Source organism: Quercus suber, unplaced genomic scaffold (assembly GCF_002906115.3).
Source record: "Quercus suber isolate HL8 unplaced genomic scaffold, Cork oak 2.0 scaffold_13, whole genome shotgun sequence".
Taxonomy (NCBI): domain Eukaryota; kingdom Viridiplantae; phylum Streptophyta; class Magnoliopsida; order Fagales; family Fagaceae; genus Quercus; species Quercus suber.
Window position 1 is genome coordinate 2,665,600 of NW_027069478.1, and position 18,113 is coordinate 2,683,712.

At 34.2% G+C, this 18,113-nt stretch overlaps 3 protein-coding genes across 4 annotated transcripts; 2 read left to right on the forward strand and 1 right to left on the reverse strand.

Annotated features, from left to right (window-relative positions):
• The first annotated feature begins 487 nt into the window (after nt 1-487).
• Nucleotides 488-10,837, forward strand: LOC112006705 (ferredoxin-thioredoxin reductase catalytic chain, chloroplastic). Of its 2 annotated transcripts, XM_024039008.2 has the most exons (7): nt 488-724; nt 2,542-2,683; nt 3,282-3,394; nt 7,879-7,928; nt 8,077-8,148; nt 10,215-10,275; nt 10,674-10,837. In XM_024039008.2, the coding sequence occupies exons 2-7, from the start codon at nt 2,557-2,559 to the stop codon at nt 10,716-10,718; spliced, it is 468 nt and encodes a 155-aa protein (XP_023894776.1). In that variant the 5' UTR covers nt 488-724; nt 2,542-2,556; the 3' UTR covers nt 10,719-10,837. The 2 variants fall into 2 exon arrangements, with proteins under 2 accessions (XP_023894776.1, XP_065636197.1); XM_065780125.1 differs by lacking the exon at nt 488-724 and having other exon boundaries at nt 2,437-2,683.
• A 1,823-nt stretch (nt 10,838-12,660) lies between these two features.
• Nucleotides 12,661-16,247, forward strand: LOC112006706 (uncharacterized). The gene is made up of 7 exons (XM_024039009.2): nt 12,661-12,929; nt 13,612-13,736; nt 14,267-14,316; nt 14,413-14,861; nt 15,016-15,096; nt 15,353-15,415; nt 15,940-16,247. The coding sequence occupies exons 1-7, from the start codon at nt 12,882-12,884 to the stop codon at nt 15,997-15,999; spliced, it is 876 nt and encodes a 291-aa protein (XP_023894777.1). The 5' UTR covers nt 12,661-12,881; the 3' UTR covers nt 16,000-16,247.
• A 334-nt stretch (nt 16,248-16,581) lies between these two features.
• On the reverse strand, nt 16,582-17,661 carry LOC112006707 (zinc finger AN1 domain-containing stress-associated protein 12). The gene is made up of 2 exons (XM_024039010.2): nt 17,279-17,661; nt 16,582-17,145 (listed from the first exon to the last, which is right to left on the reverse strand). Exons 1-2 carry the CDS (start codon nt 17,381-17,383, stop codon nt 16,675-16,677), a joined length of 576 nt encoding a protein of 191 aa, XP_023894778.1. The 5' UTR covers nt 17,384-17,661; the 3' UTR covers nt 16,582-16,674.
• Nucleotides 17,662-18,113: the final 452 nt, after the last annotated feature.

Genomic DNA, 18,113 nt, shown 5'->3' on the forward strand with positions numbered 1-18,113 from the left:
TCTCAAGCTAAACGTTCCCTGCACACTTACTTATATTATTTGGATTGTTGGTAAAGTTCATTACCCCTTCGAAATAACATTGTCCATGAATGTATAAACTTATTTGAAAAGTCGATCTAAGGCTTGCAACATGATCAGATTGTTGAATAAGTTCTTGTTCCCAGATGTTGAAATTTTTGAGTAAGGGCTGCGTTTGACCATGGAATTCCAAGATTGAGATAGTTATGGGATTTGCAGTAAGATCTTTGAATTATTTACTAGTTAAACACCTTTTCTGAGACAAAGTATAGCTGCTACTTGCTAGTCCTTTAACTAGAAAATGATATCCCATGTGATTCTTAGCCCTTCTACTGATTCCTACAGCTCTGAAAACTTGGTATAATTACCAATCCAACTAAGTGGTTATAACTAAAAGTCATTCACTTCCCTATTAACAATGCTGAATGGCTGATGTGTATAAATCTATAAGTTGGAGCTGTATCATTTGCAAGAGATCTCTATAGGTACATGCATGTCTAAATCTTATTTTGCAATTCCAGGAGCTGGATTATAAACAACCTTCCATAACTGTGAAGGTTTTGCTACCAAACACTTCATCTGGGGTCTCTTTGAAGGCCATTTTGTACCAAAAGGTGGAGGCTCTCACTGAACTTAAGAATAGAAGCAACCCAATTGGGCTCAATTCTCAAAGACATTCTTGCACTCTCGGGCCCTCGGCTATTCGGTAAGACCAACTTCATCAGGAATCAAGCTTGTAGCTTTATCAAATTCAAGAAGACAGAAAAATTTGAACTCTAATCCTTAAAATACAGTCTAATAAGATACAAGATTGAATTCACCACACTATAATTGTCTATGTTATGTGCACTTAGAATAAGAATACCTTTTTACTCTTATTAGTATGTTTAAAATTTGTTGAAAAATCATGAAATTGGATTGGCTATGAATGGATCAGGAAATCTAGTTTTTTATTTATAAATTGCATAAAAATCAGAACTCAAAACTAGTTTTGTTGAACTTTCGATTATAAAATAAAGTAATTAAAATTGATATAATTTTATCCTAAAAAATTCAGAAGAAGATTGTATTAGATATACAGCTTGTCAAATAAACTATAAAATATCTCGATGCGTGTAGACTGAGAACATGATTTTGATTATTTTAAGGATATCCCACATGCTTAGGACAATAAGATGCTTTTGGTGGGGTCCAAGTTTGATGTGATACGTGGCAGTTCAAACCAAAAACAAATTAAATTCTATAATTTTAGTGTCTTTTTGGCATGATTAATTTTATTAATTTATTTTACTATTCAGCTTATTTTTGTTATTATTTATAAGTCTCACGGTACTTTTTGGTATTATTTATGAGTTCCATTGTACTATTTCAGCCAACCTTTACTTTTATCTACAGTACTTTCAACAAAAAGTTTTTAGTTTCAGCAAAATAAACGGATCACAAACGAACCCTTAGGATGATAATTAGGATTTGCTTATTTTACTGAAATTGAATTTTTTTTACTGAAAGTGCTACAAATAAAGGTAAAAGTTAGTTAAAATATTATAATAGAACCATGAATAGTACCAAAAAGTGTAGTGAGACTTATGAATAATAACAAAAATAAGCTCAATTGTAAAATAAGTTGGCAAAAATAATTTTTGTCAAACGAACACTTAGTATTAAAGTTCTATAATTTCATTAGTTTCAAATTGCATCAATTATTTGAATTCCCTAATCAAATTCGAGAAGTTTAGGATTAAAATTGATACTTTTTCAAACATCTAGGTTAAATTTAAAACTACGAAATTATAAAAAATAATTTGGGTAAACTACAAATTTGGTCTTTATCGTTTACACCATATTTTAATTTAATATCTAACCTTTCAATTGTGTTAATTTAGTACCTAACATTTCAGTATCGTGTCAATTTAGTCTCTATTGTTATCTTTTAGATGAAAATTACTGATATGACTAATAGTCGAAATAAAAAATCAGTTTCTATTATGTAGTAATAAATTAATTTTATATTTTGGTCGTTAACCATGTTAGCAATTTCTATTTGAAGAGTTAACGACAATGACTAAATTAACTCGACAATGTAAGATTAAAGACCAAGTTAACAAAATTAAAAAATTATGAACCAAATAAAATATTGTGTAAAGGATAAAGGCTAAACAAATATATATATATATATATATTGGCTAAATGACTAAATACGTAATTTACTCAAATAAATTTTAACCATTTTAACTTTAAAAAAAAAAAAAAAACTAACTGAAGCTTGAAGCCCAAGGCCCAGAAAAGGTTGGTGTCGCGGTCTCGGACCGAGTGGTTGATGTAATTTCTAGACCGATATAACAACGAGTGGCTGTGGGTGTGGCGGGCACGGCTTAAAAAAAAAACCATAAATAAAATTAAACAAATAATCCCCAAATCTAAATTAAAAGCAAAAGATTAAAAATTAAAAATCCACCCAAAAATATAAATATAAATCACAAAGCGCTCAGTTTTTATCTCTCTTAATTATTATTAAACTCACAGTCACAGGGAGAGACGATGATGACTGCTACTACTCTTCAAGTTCAAGCTCAAGCTTCTTCTTCCTTCGCCATTCGCATTCCTCCCTCGTCATTCACTTCTCCTCTCACTCGCTCCCCTCACCGCTTTGTCGTTCGAGCCGCAGGTAACCCAAAAAAAACAAAAAAAATCAACATTTTCTTTATTTTCTTCTTTGTTGTTTAACTTTTTAAATAATTTTGTTTCAAACATTAGTTTCTGGAATCTTCGACAGTGTGTGTGTGTGTGTGAGATATGCTGTAATTGAATTTAACTGTTGAAGTTATAGTTCTACCTGTTTGTTTCGGAGGAAAATGTTATCCGGAAAATGACTTAGTTTGGTTACTTACTAATCTTCCTGTTTGTTTGGTTGTGACTCTCAAAATGAGTTAGAAAACATTTTTTTGTTGTTTCATTATCGCTAACTCCATATAATCATATGAAAAAAGAAAAAAAGAAAAAAAAGAAAACACCCTCAAATGGGAAATATTTTCTATCTTCTAGGCCATTTAGGAGCCTTAAATGGGGGAGTAGGGTCTAAATTCAGAATCTATGCAAAATATGAAGTAGGAAAACAATTGATTTGGGCAAAAAAAAAAGTTATCAGTGCAAAGTTTTTCCAGGCCATTAACTATGGAAAATGTTTTCCTTTGATTTGACAAATAAAATATCTTTTTTTTTTTTAATTTTAAATTTGATTTGATTTGAATTGGTTGTTCTTTCAGTGGACCCTTCGGAGAAGTCTATTGAGATAATGAGGAAGTTCTCCGAGCAGTATGCTCGTAAGTCGGGAACATACTTCTGTGTGGACAAGGGAGTGACTTCTGTTGTTATCAAGGTACATATTGTCATGTATTTTGATGATGAATATTGAATTCATGTATTTGTTTTCCCTTTTGCATATTGGAATTCTTCGCTTAAATATAATATTTGACATTCCTCATCAGTATATAATAACAATAATAATAATTTGTTTGAGAGTCTTGGGGTAATGAGCTATATTAAGTGGGGAACTTGGTTAGGTATTTTAACCAGGAAGCACAAATTCTTCATTTAAGGTGTCGTAGCCATGTCATACTGGTGTCATACCGGCCATGTCAAGTTATAATTTTTCAAAAATTGCTTGTGTCACCATGTCTTGCCTGTACCTGCGTCCATGTTTGTGCTTCCTAGGTTTTAAGTTTCCTGACCTTAGTATCTATAAATGGTAGTGTTTTGTTGGTTAGTAAACATTTGTTTATTTTCTAATTTGACACCCCATAAGCACAGTTGTGTGGTCTTGATAACATACTGCTCTAGTGCTTATGAGTTTCTCCCCAATGCAGTTTGTGAGTTTCACCCCCATTGCAGCTACATTTTTCCTTCATTTTTTTTTTTTTTAAGCACCAGAAATGTTCCATGCTGGGGCAAAAATATTCTAAAATGAAACTGTGACAGCATCCTACAACACTATGATACTTGTATCAGCTTTGTAACTGCACCCCTGTGTTATATGACATGACATGGTTTTGGGCATGGAATCATCTTGCACCGGTGTGGGTTGAGTGTCAAATTCAGCCAATCAGAATATGATTTAAGGGCTTTGCAATTTTGAATTGTAGTGCGAACTGCAATAAGATTTACTTTATACTTTAGATTAAAGCATATTACATCTGATGAATAGCATCAAAAATTTATGAGAGAAGGATTTTCCTTAGCTTTGTAAATTCTGATATCCTGTTGGTCATTAACATTTGTTTTCTAGTTACCTTACCACTGGCCATTGAGTGTCAAATCTGTTTTTGCTTTAATGTTCAATTTTGTCTCCTGAGCTTTAGAATAGAGGCTCTGTCTTTCTGTCCTACCTAATTAAATCTCAGGGCAGAGCCAAGACTAAGGTATAATATTCTCTCGTGTAAAATAAGCAAGATGATTACACCTGGATGTCTATCATGTCAAGTTGCTTTATTACTGTGCATATTTATTTTTATGAACGTAGTGCACTTATGCACTTAACCGAGGTTCTTTATAGTAGGAACTGGTTAGCAGGCTGAGTTGATCTTTAAGAAGTGAGGCACCAAATGTCTACCAAGGTCCAAAAATGGATAGCCTCTCATATACCCATTTGGTTTCAAACCTTTATCCAAGAATTCTTCTTTTATATATTGTGTTCTGTCTTTTATACTTATGCAAATGAGGGCATTGTATTCTATTTTCTCCTCCCTGGGCCAACTTACCTCCAATATCCCGTCAATTGGTAATAAGTCTTTTTATTGTTCCAAACTTATTATCCTAGCAAGGGAAAAATTGTAGCCAATTATATTAATTCTACTAACCTCTTAATGTAAGTAAGAAATTTTATTATAAGTATAGAAAAAGCATATCCAAGTACATAGGTTGTGTACTTGGAAGGCAACACAAATCAACTAAACTTACAAAAATCAAGAAACTCTAGTAAATTATAGATTGGATGACCACATAAAGTAGCCATCCTATCATAGAAGGCATGTAAGAAGATCATGTTAACATCCATAGTGGCTCGTTCTATTCCTTCAAATGTACGGCTATTGCTTTCTATCCAAATGGTCCACATTAAGGACAAGCCACAAGTGGATCACATTCCAAATATTACCATTCCAATGTCTAGACTCTAGAAAGCCCCCCTTCCAACAATCCAACAAATCAATTACCCCACTAGGCCTGATCCACTGCACCCCAAATAAACATAGCACAAGAGACCGTAATTCTCTTGTAATATCGCAATTTAGAAGTAATGTTCAAATGATTCTCCATCTTCTTGCACATACAGTATGATTCCACAACAAGTATGTTTCTTCTTTGATAGTTGTCTATCGTTAGAATTTTCCCTAAGGCTGCTGTCCATGTAAGAAACAAGCTCTTAACCCGCCAAATACCTTTTTGGGGAAAAGACTGCACACCTTCAGCATATAGCACTTTATAAATGGATTTTACCTTGAATAATCTGCTTCTTGATGGCATTCAAGAGAACCAGCCTTCAGTAACCTTTGTGGAATAAATGTATTTATTATTATGCTACCCAGGTAAGAAAATAAAACCAAGGAGAAAAAGAGATAATGTCAACCAGTTACTTTCAATCCTAGAAAGTAAATGATTAGGCCTTAGGCCCAACTGCTAGCAAGCTCCATCCATGAGGTCAATAGTGGGGCCGTCTTCTTTTTGCATTGTGTCTGCACCACATTGGTAAGAGGGTTCTAAAACATAGCTTGTTCTAGTATTTTGCTTGGATGACTGGTTGCAACTTCTTATGGCCCATCTCTGAATATGTGTTTTCTAATTATTAGGTGTAACATATTCATGTTAGAGTACTGAATTATTTTTTGCTTGTCGGTAAGGGTGATCCTCCCATTCTTGGGAGTTTCGTCTGTTTGCCTTCTGTTTTAAATTGGTTTCCCTTATATTCTGATGGCCCTTCACATTCCAACTTGTGAGTTCTATCAAATAATTTTGAATGATAATGTAGGCGGGGTGACTTCTTAAAGACACAAGCATAACATCATTGGTGACATGCATTGGGGGGATATGTTCAGTTGTTCCTTTGTGTGCTTTGATTAAGGGTCTGGAAGTTGGTATGATGAAGTTGAAATACTTACTTCTAAAATCCATATATGAGTGGACTATGTCCTCTTTTTCCTTTTATATTGAGGGGCTTCTAGAATTTTCAGACTCCTTGAGCTTCTCTTAGCTGCTGCCATTTGTTTTTCACTTTGTTTATTTGTTTTTATTTTTTCGTTTCTTTTTGTGCTTCCTAATTTTGTATACAGTCTGTGTTTTGTAGCACTATCTAAGTTTTTTCAATGAAATTCTTTACTTATCAACATCATATCTATCACTGAAATGATGTTCTATTTCAAATTTAGCTGTTTGCACCATTCAATGTAAATTTTGTGCGGAATCTAGAAATTGACTTTCTGTCAAAAGATCAGAAAGATACAAGTAATAGACATGGATGCACTGTTGCAAACTGTTCTCATGGATAGTGAAACCAGATCTTTCTTAAATTTAGGGATGCACTTTGAATGTTCAACAAGCGTATAAAACACTATGAACGTTTAGACTCCCCCAATTACAAAATTATCAATTCAAGCTTAATGTTAAACAATATACGTGCAGAAAATGAACATAAGCTAATAACAAAATTGATAAACAATTTAAACCAATTAAAATTACATCCACAGCAGAAATTAAATGACAAAGATTAAGGGAAGTGATATGTAAACACAAGGGCAACACAACGATGTGTTATCGAAAAGGAAACCGAAACTCTCGTTGTAAAACCTCTCTGCTATTCTCCAAGTGGTTAATAATCCACTAAAAAATGTAGTTGGGATACATGAACAGTAATAAACCCTCCAAGATTAATTTACCCAATGTATTTAAGCCCTCCAAACTTCTTGCTGTAACGAGGTTACGCCGAATCTTTGTCTTTTCTAGCTTGCTGGATTTCGCTATAGCCCATAGTATCAACCAATAACTATTGGTCTCTTCCTAACTGCTTCCCAAAGCACCAAAAAGCCTTCTCACAGATGTGGGTATGGTAAGAAAAGGATTTAGTCAAGAACCTCTCAAGGATGTAACAATGGAGAGGGTGAGAGTAGAGGAATTTGAAGAGTCTCTATGTAAAGATTGTGGATAAGTCAATCTTGTTTTTCTTTAGGGTTTCTATCTCAAAATTCTCTCTGGATGCTCTCAACATTTCATGGGTATAAGGGGTATTTATACTAGGGTGAAAAAGGAATACGAAGAGTCAGTTTTTTCAAAATAGAGCTGGTTGGCAACTTGGCCTCGCGACTTGACTGAGTCGCGAGTTCAAGCCGCGACTTAACTGAATGGCCAGTCTGGACTCTTTGTCCTGTAGTGCTATAGCTGACATGACGGTTCAAGTTCTGCATGCTTCACTCGTGTGCATCTTTTGGCGGCTTGCTAGTTGCGAGCCACCTGCGAGATCCAATCGCGAGTCCCTGCTTCACTCCACAGTCTTGAGCATTTCTTCACACTCTCTCACGCATTACCCTTACATGATTCCCGCCTAAATACAGGGTTTCTATATGCTGAATTACAAGCAAATTTGGCACGGAATAAAGCTAACAAGATGGTTGATTAAATTCGACCTTACACACTTGATAAGAATGCAGATGATTAAATATGAAAAATGTCATTTCCAATCTGATTTTTAAATGTTGAACTCATTTGGTTGTTGATTACTTTTCTTTGTTTCAGTCCTTCCATTGCATCTACCTTTATTTATTGAAAACCATTTAGTAGTAACATATTTAAAAGAAACTTATCTTCAAATTTGAACAGGGATTGGCTGACCATAAAGATTCATTGGGTGCACCACTTTGCCCTTGTCGGTAAATATTTTCTCTTTGACCCTTGTTTTTAACCAGATAGTTTTCTGTATGTGCTATACTTCCAGTGGATCTCTAACTGGGTTTTAAGGTCAATATCAATTTATATTCATTCATTTCATAATCCAAGTATGCACCTATTCTGTTTCAGACATTATGATGACAAACCTGCGGAGGCTGGTCAGGGGTTTTGGAACTGTCCATGTGTTCCTATGAGAGAAAGGTAAATATATATTTATTATTTCAAAATGATATGCAACAAATTGAAAGATGCACGCATTTGAATGTTGTAGTTGGATTTTAACATAGTTGTAATCCTTATAAGCTTAAGATTGTTGGTACTCAAGTCGATGAACGTAAAGGTAAATGTCCTGTGTTTTCAAGGAAGATTGCTTCTTGTTGCTAAGCTTCTATCAAGGAAATCAAAATCATGCTTTGCAATGTCTTGACTGTGCTTGTTATGAAATATAAGCGCTTAATGGCTTTGTAGGATTTATGTTGATATATTTTAGTCTTTTCATCATTGGAATTATGAAATTGATTTAGTTTCGTGGTTCAGTCATAAGTTGAACTTGAACTTTTAGTCAGTGATGGCAGAAAAATTTCTCTCTTCGTCTCTCAATAATAGTCTATACTTCCTGTTTTTCAGCTGTATCTAAGTAATAGTTCATTGTCAAAAAGGTGTAGAATAATTTTTTACACTTCCTATAAATAATAGCCTTTTTCTAATTGTATTTATTACCAAAAAAAAAAATGATTGCCTTTTCACTTTCAAAATAAATGTAATGGATAATGTTGGAAAATTAAAATACTGGGGTAGGTAAGAGGTTTTTTTTTTATTATTACTTTTCCTTAAAAGTTATGTATTTTTAAGTTGGAATATTATTTTGAGATAGAGGGACCATTTAATTTTGGTAAATGATGATATAGTTCCAAGAGAAGCAGAAATCTTTTTTGTGTGTTCTTTTTTAACTAATATAAATCATATTATAGGATTTAAAAGTTAAGAAAAGAGATTGATATTATATGTGTATATAAACACACACACACACTAACTTGATATAAAACCATTAGAGAGGGAATAAGATTTACAAGTACAGAAGATTCAACTCTTTTTTTATAAGTTCAGATGATTCACCTTAGGTTGGCTCAAAGTCTCCCCTGCATTATGGCATGGAGTTTAGATTATTCTAGCTACAAGAATGGTTAGATTCTATAGAAATTCAATTGCATGGAGTTAGAGGTGGGCAGGTAATGCTATATAACAAAAAGTTGTCTAGGGTTGTTTCCTTTTGTGCCAAAAAAAGAAATCATTTGCTCTGTTAAGAAACAGTACATAGATAATATGAGTTTGGTGCAGATGTTAATTTCAGTTGAATCCTTTGCAAAAGTACTACTAGTTTAAGTTCTATTGGTATCATCAGTAACAGCTCATAGCCAATGCAAGGTTGGGCACAGTAAATTAGTTGGAAGAGTTACACGAGAGAAAGGAACAAAGTTTCAAGTAAAAAAAAAATTGTTGTTGTTAAAATTCTATTTAGAGGCCACATCGATATCCATTGAGAGTATTAATTAGATGTTCCAGTTTAGGATCTGGGTGGCAGCATGTATTGGGACTTTGTTAAATCTTATTGAAATGTAGATTTGCTTCAAGTAAAATTTAATACTGACTAATTTTAATGTCATTTGAACATTATGCATGGGTGAGATATCAGTATTGCATTATGGAATTCATACAATAATTTTTATCTTGGTTCTCTTTGTCAAAATGATAAAAGTATATTGGTGGGACCAAGATTTGTTAATGTCAGAATATATATTTTGTCTTAGCCATGGCTCATATGTTGTTCATAAACATTTTGAACTCTATATTGATCTCTATAATATGTTCTTCAACAAATTGGATGATTGCTTGAAAATTTGCATTCTGTAATCTGAGGAATAGGTATTTGTTTATCCCCCAAAATATATATATAATAGTAAAATATTATGCTATTAGAGGTAGAAGTTACTTTTTCTTGAACATGGCTTGAGAATTGTAAGCTTATCTACCCATCTAAATCTCTAAAATGTGAACTTGCAAGCAATTGCAGATCATCATTTTCTTCAATTACTAATTTTCATATTTGTAAATTTGGTCTTTCAAATTAATCATAAGATTGCCCTTGGCAGGAAGTCTAATATGTGTTGCAAGCAATTGCAGATCATCATTTTCTTCAATTACTTATTTAGTTATTTTTGTATGTGTAAATTTGGCCTTTCAAATTAATCTTAAGTTGCCCTTGGCAGGAAGGAATGCCACTGCATGCTCTTTCTTACTCCTGACAATGATTTTGCTGGCAAGGAACAGGTGATTGTTTACACGGTTTTTTTGTTTCACTAGATTTACTTTGATATGATACTCATTATATCAAAAGGTGGAGGATATTAAGCTCTTTTCATAGGTTGGACTTAACATGTTGAAGCTTGTTTATGATGCTGGATTGCCATCAAAATTTTCAGAAAAGGACTCCAATATTAGACAGTCACGTCATTTTTTGACATGCATTCACTGGTGCACCTGCACTCATAGACAGACATTTTTTTTGCTTATTTCACCGCCATCATCATCATCATCATCATCACCTTGCAATAACTCCAACTATTACTACTACTAAATTTCTTCTAATTATCATGGTTATAATTATACATGTTCTAACTAGAATTGTTTTTCTTTGGTACAAATCCAACTTTGTTTTGCCGTTGCAGACTATCTCCTTGGACGAGATCAGAGCAACAACAGCAAATATATAACATGGTTTAGTGTATCGTAATTACTTGTTTAAGCAGTCAGTTACCTGTATTAGGCAAAAAATAATCGTCATTGTATGTATATTTGTATCCTAATCAGGATCCATATCTGGCTTTTCCTATTTCCTATTATGTACTTTTAATTTGCATAGTTCTCTATAGTTCTGAGTGCCACAAATGTGAAAGAGAGAACTTAAAATGGAATGCTGGGGGCCCCGAAGTGTAGACATTTAACGTCAACCCCACCAACAAGGCAATCGCTGGTTCTCTATTTTGACCTCCGCAAGAAAAGAATAGTTGGGTTCATAACAAAAGATAAATACTAATTTCTTTCTATTCCTTGGGACACTTTTTCTTTACTATAGACCTTGACTTGCATTAGGCATATGATATTCTTATCTTATTGGTATTACCACAGCAATAATGAATTATTTAGGGGGCCCTGGTGCCTGTCTATTTATACTCCACTAAAGACTTCTTGATAATCCTCAAAATGTATTTACGAACTTTTCTTAAATAAGAACATGGTATCAATCATTTTTGGCCATAATATTTGCATGGTTATAGCACATCAATTGCATCTCTTCTCATTGGAGGGTTCTCATAAGGAAAAGGCAACATATCATAATTGACTAACAAAGTAGAAATTGAGCAATTAATCCAACAAATGAACAATTGACTTTGAACTATATTATAGGTAAACAGTAATGCCATGATCAAATTAGAACACAAATAACATTATGGTCTGTGGATTAATTATTAGAGTCTTGGTGCAGAGGGGGTATGTGGTGCAATAAGCTTATGTAACACCCATGTCACATGGGGGTGGAGGCATTACAAATGTCTGTTACACCATATCTTTTTTCTATGGAGTAGGTTGTAGGGTATGTCGCAAGTTTGAACTTAGCAAGAGCAATGACATAAATTCATTCAATCCAAGGATTATTGTATTCTAGTGCATGCAACCACTAGATCCTTAGGTGCAGTTTAAATCAGGTTATTGTTTAATCCAAATGGAGTGGCCATGAATCCTCTTTGGCTCCTCAAAATTTACATTTCAAATCCACGGGCTTCGGTGTATGCAACCATTAGATCCTTAAGTGGGGCTGAAATCAAACTATGGCTTAACCCACATCAAGAGCTAGTTTAGGTTTATTTTATATTTGAAAGAAACGAAATTTAGTAACTAATTTGAGTGCTATGTTTTTGAATAAGAAAGTTGTACATTTTGAACCATTTAATGATTATTTTGTGTGGTATATATATATTTTCTCTTCACAATTTAACTTGGTTCTATAACAACACATTCTCAATAATAATTTTAGAAACTGCTATAATTAAATTAGTTCTATTTATATTTCAAAGAAATGTAATTATACATTTATATTGTACTATCAATGTAAGATTGTACACATTTATTTAGTTTATAATGTAAATCTTATATTACAAGTACAATGTAAACTAAGAATTTTCCTTCCAAAAATATAAATAGTTCAATTCTTTTATTTTTTTTAGAAATTATTTTATTAAAAAAAGATTAAAAATCCTAAGAAAAAAAAAAAAAAAAAAACAAAATGGTAACTGAATACTATCAACCGGTTTTTTTATGTAAGTGAGAATTAAACTTAAAATTTATTATTCAACCATCAGAAACTTTACCAGCTAAGTTAACTGGTACCCATAACACCATCAAATACTTTACCAGCTGAGTTAACTGGTACTACAAGCTGAGTTAACTGATACCCATAATATTATTAGAGACTTTACCAATTGAGTTAACTAGTACCCATAGCTTAACCCTATATTTACTAATGGAAAGAATTGAATATAACAATATGTTACATGTAAATTAACTAATTAACTATACCAATTTTGTTGATTTATAAATACATTGGAGATGCGAGGGCCACGCGACAAATTACATTGACTTGTCTGATTGACCCACGTCACCCTCTAGACTAACATTCTTATTCTTCTTCACAAAGAAAACTTCTTCCGTTCCCACCATTCCCTTTCGCATCTTCTTCTTCTTCTTTGCTTGGAAATATCTCGGCAATTAGGGTTCCCAAAAAAAACAAAAAATGAAAATGTCAGCCACCTACTTAGCTCTCTCTTAAATATCTTCAAAGCTTCCCTCTTCCTCGCTCACTTCTCAAGTCTCCTACAATGTCCAAGCCACGTGTCACCATCACTCTCGGCCGCTCTGGTGGTCAGGTACACACATGCATAACATAGATGTTCTTTTGTTTTTGGTTTTTTCTGAGTTAGTTTAATGATTTTTTGTCTGTTGGGTAGCTGGGAAAACAAGTAAGCTTGCTTTTGGGGTTGGCAATTTAAGAATAAAGTGGGTGATTTGATAAGCTAAAGCTGTGGGGTTGGTTATTTTGGTGATAATTTAACTTGGAGCTTGTTGGGTTTGTTTGAGTTGTTTGTTTTGTTGCGTGATCCTAATTCTGCTTACCCTTTTTTGTGCCTGCTTGTATTGATTGACTAGTTTTCGGATTTGGGTTTTGGGGAAGGAACTGGGTTTTTTTATTTTTTATTTTTGGTTGGTTAAATTGAGTTTAACTCATTGAATGTGTGAATTGATTAGGTGAATTTGGGACTCGGGTTTGTTTTATAAGTAACTAATTTTGTTGGTTAAGTTGAGCTTAGCTTGTCGGACCATGTGAACTGATTGGTGAGTTTTCGGATACAGGTTTTGGGGAAGTAACTAATTTTGTTGGTTAAATTGAGATTAATTTTGTTGCTTGTGTGAGTTGGTGGGCGAGTTGTTGGATTTGGGTTTTAGATAAGTAACTTGTTTTGATGATTAGATTTAGTTTAGTTCATTTGTATTTGCGTTGTGTGTGTTGTTTTGTTGATTCAACGTTTGTGTGCTTCAATTCTTTTGCAGGTAGTAAAGGGGGAAGGAAATAGATCAGGCTATGCCCACGCACATCCTAATACTAATGGAAGCAAATGGTCCAGGGAAGAGAGATATAGGAGTAATGCAAATGGTTTTTGGTCCACGAACAAGCGGTGTGTGCTGTTTAGTTGCCTTGTGAATTTAAACTGATTGAGTATAATTTGCCAGTATTTTATGATGGTCTAGATTGATGGTTTTAGGGATTTCAGGTTACCATTATGCTAGGACCATATAGGCTGTTGAGACAATTAAATACCTTTCATGATTACTGAGGAAAAATAGGAGAAGCTTTATGCTTTATTCAGTTGCTGCAAAATTAGAGAGAAGAGACAGTAGTTTAAACCTTGGTTATAGCAGGGGGTGAGTTTAGTGGCATTCTTGCCAGCTTCTTTTCCAAAAGCACCACCAGGGTCAAGGTGGTCTAGGGCAGTGTTTTCTTTGAAATTCTAATGAGTTTTAAAGGGATGAAAATTCTTTGAACATTTTGATTCCTGTCTTATTGTTCATGGAAACCTAATTTCATTTAAAACAGGGGCTCATGGATTGGTTTATGGTATTCAGAGAATTAGTTGTCCATGTTTCTGATTCAGTTGTTACAAAAAATGGTTTTAGTTTAATATTGATGGGTGTATGTCATTTACAGGCAGCAAAGTAATGGTATCAATCGGGGTCGCGGTGACATTGGAGTGCATGGTGACTACTTATCTTTTATTATATAAGTTTTTTATATCGTTTATAGTTCTTTATATGTTTCACTGCCCTAACTCTGATGCCCTGATTCATGTGAAGATTCCCGGATGAATCCAAATGATCTGCGTTTGAAACTGATAAACAATAGAAAGATGAAGCGAATTCCAAGGGCTTTTGAAGAGAGAAGAAAGATGGACCAAGGTCAAAAGTTGTCAAAAACTATTCAGCCTGCAAGGCATAACATGCAGCAGCAAAGGTCTGAATTAAAAAGACGTACTTTTTTGTGGCGAACGCCAGCCACAGAACGACCTAGATCCCCAAATAGAAATCTGAAAAATTCTAGGGGACTCTCACCACAAAGAAATTTCAATGAGCTGCACCAAGTACCATCGCTAAGGGCAGCTGATAATTCAAGAACTAGATGGATTTTAAGCAATGATGGTGCTTCTAGGCCAACAGGACCTTTAACTGTCAAAGGTCCTGATACTTCAGAGCTAGTTATGCAGCTTACACCAATAGGTGGCATTGGGCAGAAAAGTTTTCATTCAGTATGATTTTCTCCCCCTGCTGCACTGTTTTAGTTAAATTTAAGAGGATTTGGTTTGTGTTTGTGAGGTTATCTAGATTAATGGTTGTGTATAATTGCTGTTGGTCATCTAATGTTATGTATTAATCATGCTCTGTTGAATGGAATTTTAAAAGGTGGAGGAATCTCACACTGTCCCTAGCCTGTTGCAATCACTTGGTTTGGGGAAATATAGCATTCATTTCCGGGCTGAAGAGGTAAGTAACCTGCATCTATCCAATCTTTTGAAAGAAAAATTTCCCGAGGATAAGTTTTTCTGTGGTGAATGTTTGACCTTCCCCTATTTTGAATGGAAAGTATAAGCCAGTGATGTGATTTCTGAGAGAGCAAGATAGATTTGTTGTGATGGTTTATGTTTCGAGCAATAGCAATATCAGTCTGTAGTCTGTACAGAGTGGTGACTGGGATATGCATAAACAAAAATCATTTAATACTTGGTTCATCTGATCATAGGTGGACATGACTGCATTGAAGCAGATGGGTGATAAGGACCTCAAAGATATGGGGATACCAATGGTACCATGCTTTCACTCTCTTAAAATTTGACAACTGTTTAATTTTGTTTTGCTGTGAAAAAGTCGCTTTATTGGTACCTTTCAATAATATCAAAGCATCAAATAAGCTACAGGCTTGAACCCCCTCTGTGTTGCTTATTTATGTTATCATGATTTTCTTATTCTACCTTGAGGGTTTTTTTTTTTCCCGGTTCATGTTGGATGTTTACAATTCTTGCAGTCTTCTTTGAGCCAGATGATATGTATGGAAATAAGTTCAGCTTGGTGTAAATACTGAGTACTGACTGCAGCTAAAAGAAACATTATCACGTAGGGGCTGTTCAAAATTCTTTTAGTCTAATGTGAGCCCAATAAATTGTATGGAAATAAGTTCAGCTCAGTGTAAATACGGACTACTGACTGCAGCTTAAAGGCCCCTTTACTGGCCAATCACCTTGAACTGGCTTGTATATCATCTTCATTTCATGTATAGATGTCCAATGAAAAACAATTAATCTGTTCTCACAATAGCTGTTTGACGTGCAGGGACCGAGAAAGAAGATTCTTCTTGCTCTGTGGCCTCATTCCAGACGAGAACAACCATAGCTGCAAACTTTTAATGGCTGCACTTTGGAGTTTATTTGTTATATCTGTTACTTATAGCTCGAGTAAATACAGATAAGCATGGGGAGTGTAAGTATTTTTTAGGTGGAGATATGAGTGTGTTGCTTTTCAAGAACCTGAAATCTGTCTTGGAGAAAAAAGTGTAACGGTTTATATATGTAATGGGATATGGACGGTTGTGCTAGTGAAACATCTAACAAATTGTTTAATCAAGATAATTTTTATTCTCATTTTGCATATTGATTTGGAATGATTCGTTTGTGTATGGATGATCTTTTTATTGAAACTAGGCAAAAGTATAATGGTTCCTTTATGAGTGAGATTAAAAAAAAAAAAAAAAACTGTGATCATTTTTTAGACCGGAAACATAGGTTCACTGGTGCAAATTTTGTTAAAATTTGTTTAGACCTTTTGGAGTAGAAATTCACCCAATACAACTCCACTATGCTGTAAACATAGCCAAAAACATGAGTTCTATGCAATTGTGATATTGATTGGTGAATGTGATGCTTAATTAACTAGCTGGATTGGAGAGATGATTAAGATCATTGAAAGCACACAATCAATTACCAACATTCTGTCAGATAATCTTTATGAAAATAATTTTCCTACAATGAATTGTAAAACTAAATCTAAAACACATGTATACGATCCTTATCAATATGCTTTAACAGATGAAGGTGTACTGGGAGTAGACGCAGAACCATGTCCACCCTTGCTTCCACAATCTTTTCCATTCCTCGAAGCCATAGCAGCCAAAAACCTATCATTCCATCTTCCCTTACCCTCCACCACAGTAGCCGCTGCTGCTGCCTTTTTGCACACATGGTCAGCCGGGAATCGATGCTTCAAGCACACCTTCAATTGGCAAGTCTTGCACGTACTTGTATTCGAAAAGGTCAGTATCTCCTTGCACCGCCTAACAGGACACGTTGGTTTCTTCTTCTTCTTGGGGTCACAATTACCAGACTTCTCATGCTTCTCCAACATAGCCTTCTCGTCCTCACCATCTCGTCCTGTTGTCTCAATAGACATCGAACAAGTCTCACAAACAACAACCTTTCTGCTATTATGGTCGGATTTTGGACACTCGTGGGCCTTATAAGATCTATGTTCCACACAAAACACCTACATATTCACAAAAACATACACATCAACAACAATGATTCTATATATTATTTAAGACCAAACCCAAAAAAGGCCACAACTTTATAACGAAAAATCATGAAATAGAGGAAGCTATGGATGAAAAAGTGTATGCCTTTTGACAACCGTCGCATTTGAAAGGTAGAAAATCGAGTTGATTGCAATCTGGGTTTTGGCAATGTTGACCCAAATCAGGAAAAGCTTCTGTTCCTCCTCCCATGCTTCCTGTGTAATTATTTGTTTCTCCTCTGAATTTTTCTTCAGGCTGTGGAATTCTCCTTTGCTTTGTTTAAACTTTTAAAGATGTTTGAACAAAATAAGGAGAGCGGGGCTGTTTTTATAGGTATGGAGTTAGCTTGGGTAGAAAGACAACTCCAACCTGACTTGGGATTCCAATTTGTTTACGGGATTTCAAAACCTTGGTCGGTTGGTCCAACGTGTCTACGCGGAATTAGCAGCAGCACCCCCCTCCTTTTTTTTTTGGAGAAACAACAGCAGCAGCAGCCTTAAATGCGAGGGTATGCCGTGTCGTCACAGGGTAGCGTATATATATCGTAATTCGTATGGTATATATTGAATCTGTATTTATGTCTTTATATAATAATAGAAAAATAATAGTAGTTACCTATCAATAAAAAAAAATAGTTTTTTAAAAGAAAAATAAAAGCTTTTTTGTTTTTAGGATAAACGGCAGAAAATAAAATTTATTTAGACCTCTAAACTTTGAGGATGTATTAAGATCCCTTTATTTATTTTTTTTTAATTAACTAATTTAGAGCATCTCTAGCAAATGTTACTTTTAACTTTTACCTACTAATTTATATATTATTTCTCCATTCATTTTTTAATTCTCTTTTATTCTATCTTTTTTCTCAAAAAATTCTCTTTTATTATTTTTCAATCTTCATTTATTCATTCCCAGCAACTATATTTTTTAAATCTTCCAACGG

Excerpts from the sequence above, each read along its gene's own strand:
- LOC112006705 (XM_024039008.2), top strand. The coding sequence starts at position 2,557 with ATGATGACTGCTACTACTCTTCAAGTTCAAGCTCAAGCTTCTTCTTCC. Across the intron at positions 2,684-3,281 it reads CTTTGTCGTTCGAGCCGCAG|TGGACCCTTCGGAGAAGTCT; the intron begins GTAACCCAAAAA and ends TTGTTCTTTCAG. Across the intron at positions 8,149-10,214 it reads TGTGTTCCTATGAGAGAAAG|GAAGGAATGCCACTGCATGC; the intron begins GTAAATATATAT and ends TGCCCTTGGCAG.
- LOC112006706 (XM_024039009.2), top strand. The coding sequence starts at position 12,882 with ATGTCCAAGCCACGTGTCACCATCACTCTCGGCCGCTCTGGTGGTCAG. Across the intron at positions 14,862-15,015 it reads GGCAGAAAAGTTTTCATTCA|GTGGAGGAATCTCACACTGT; the intron begins GTATGATTTTCT and ends GAATTTTAAAAG. Across the intron at positions 15,097-15,352 it reads TTCATTTCCGGGCTGAAGAG|GTGGACATGACTGCATTGAA; the intron begins GTAAGTAACCTG and ends ATCTGATCATAG.
- LOC112006707 (XM_024039010.2), bottom strand. The coding sequence starts at position 17,383 with ATGGGAGGAGGAACAGAAGCTTTTCCTGATTTGGGTCAACATTGCCAA. Across the intron at positions 17,146-17,278 it reads AATGCGACGGTTGTCAAAAG|GTGTTTTGTGTGGAACATAG; the intron begins GCATACACTTTT and ends GTGAATATGTAG.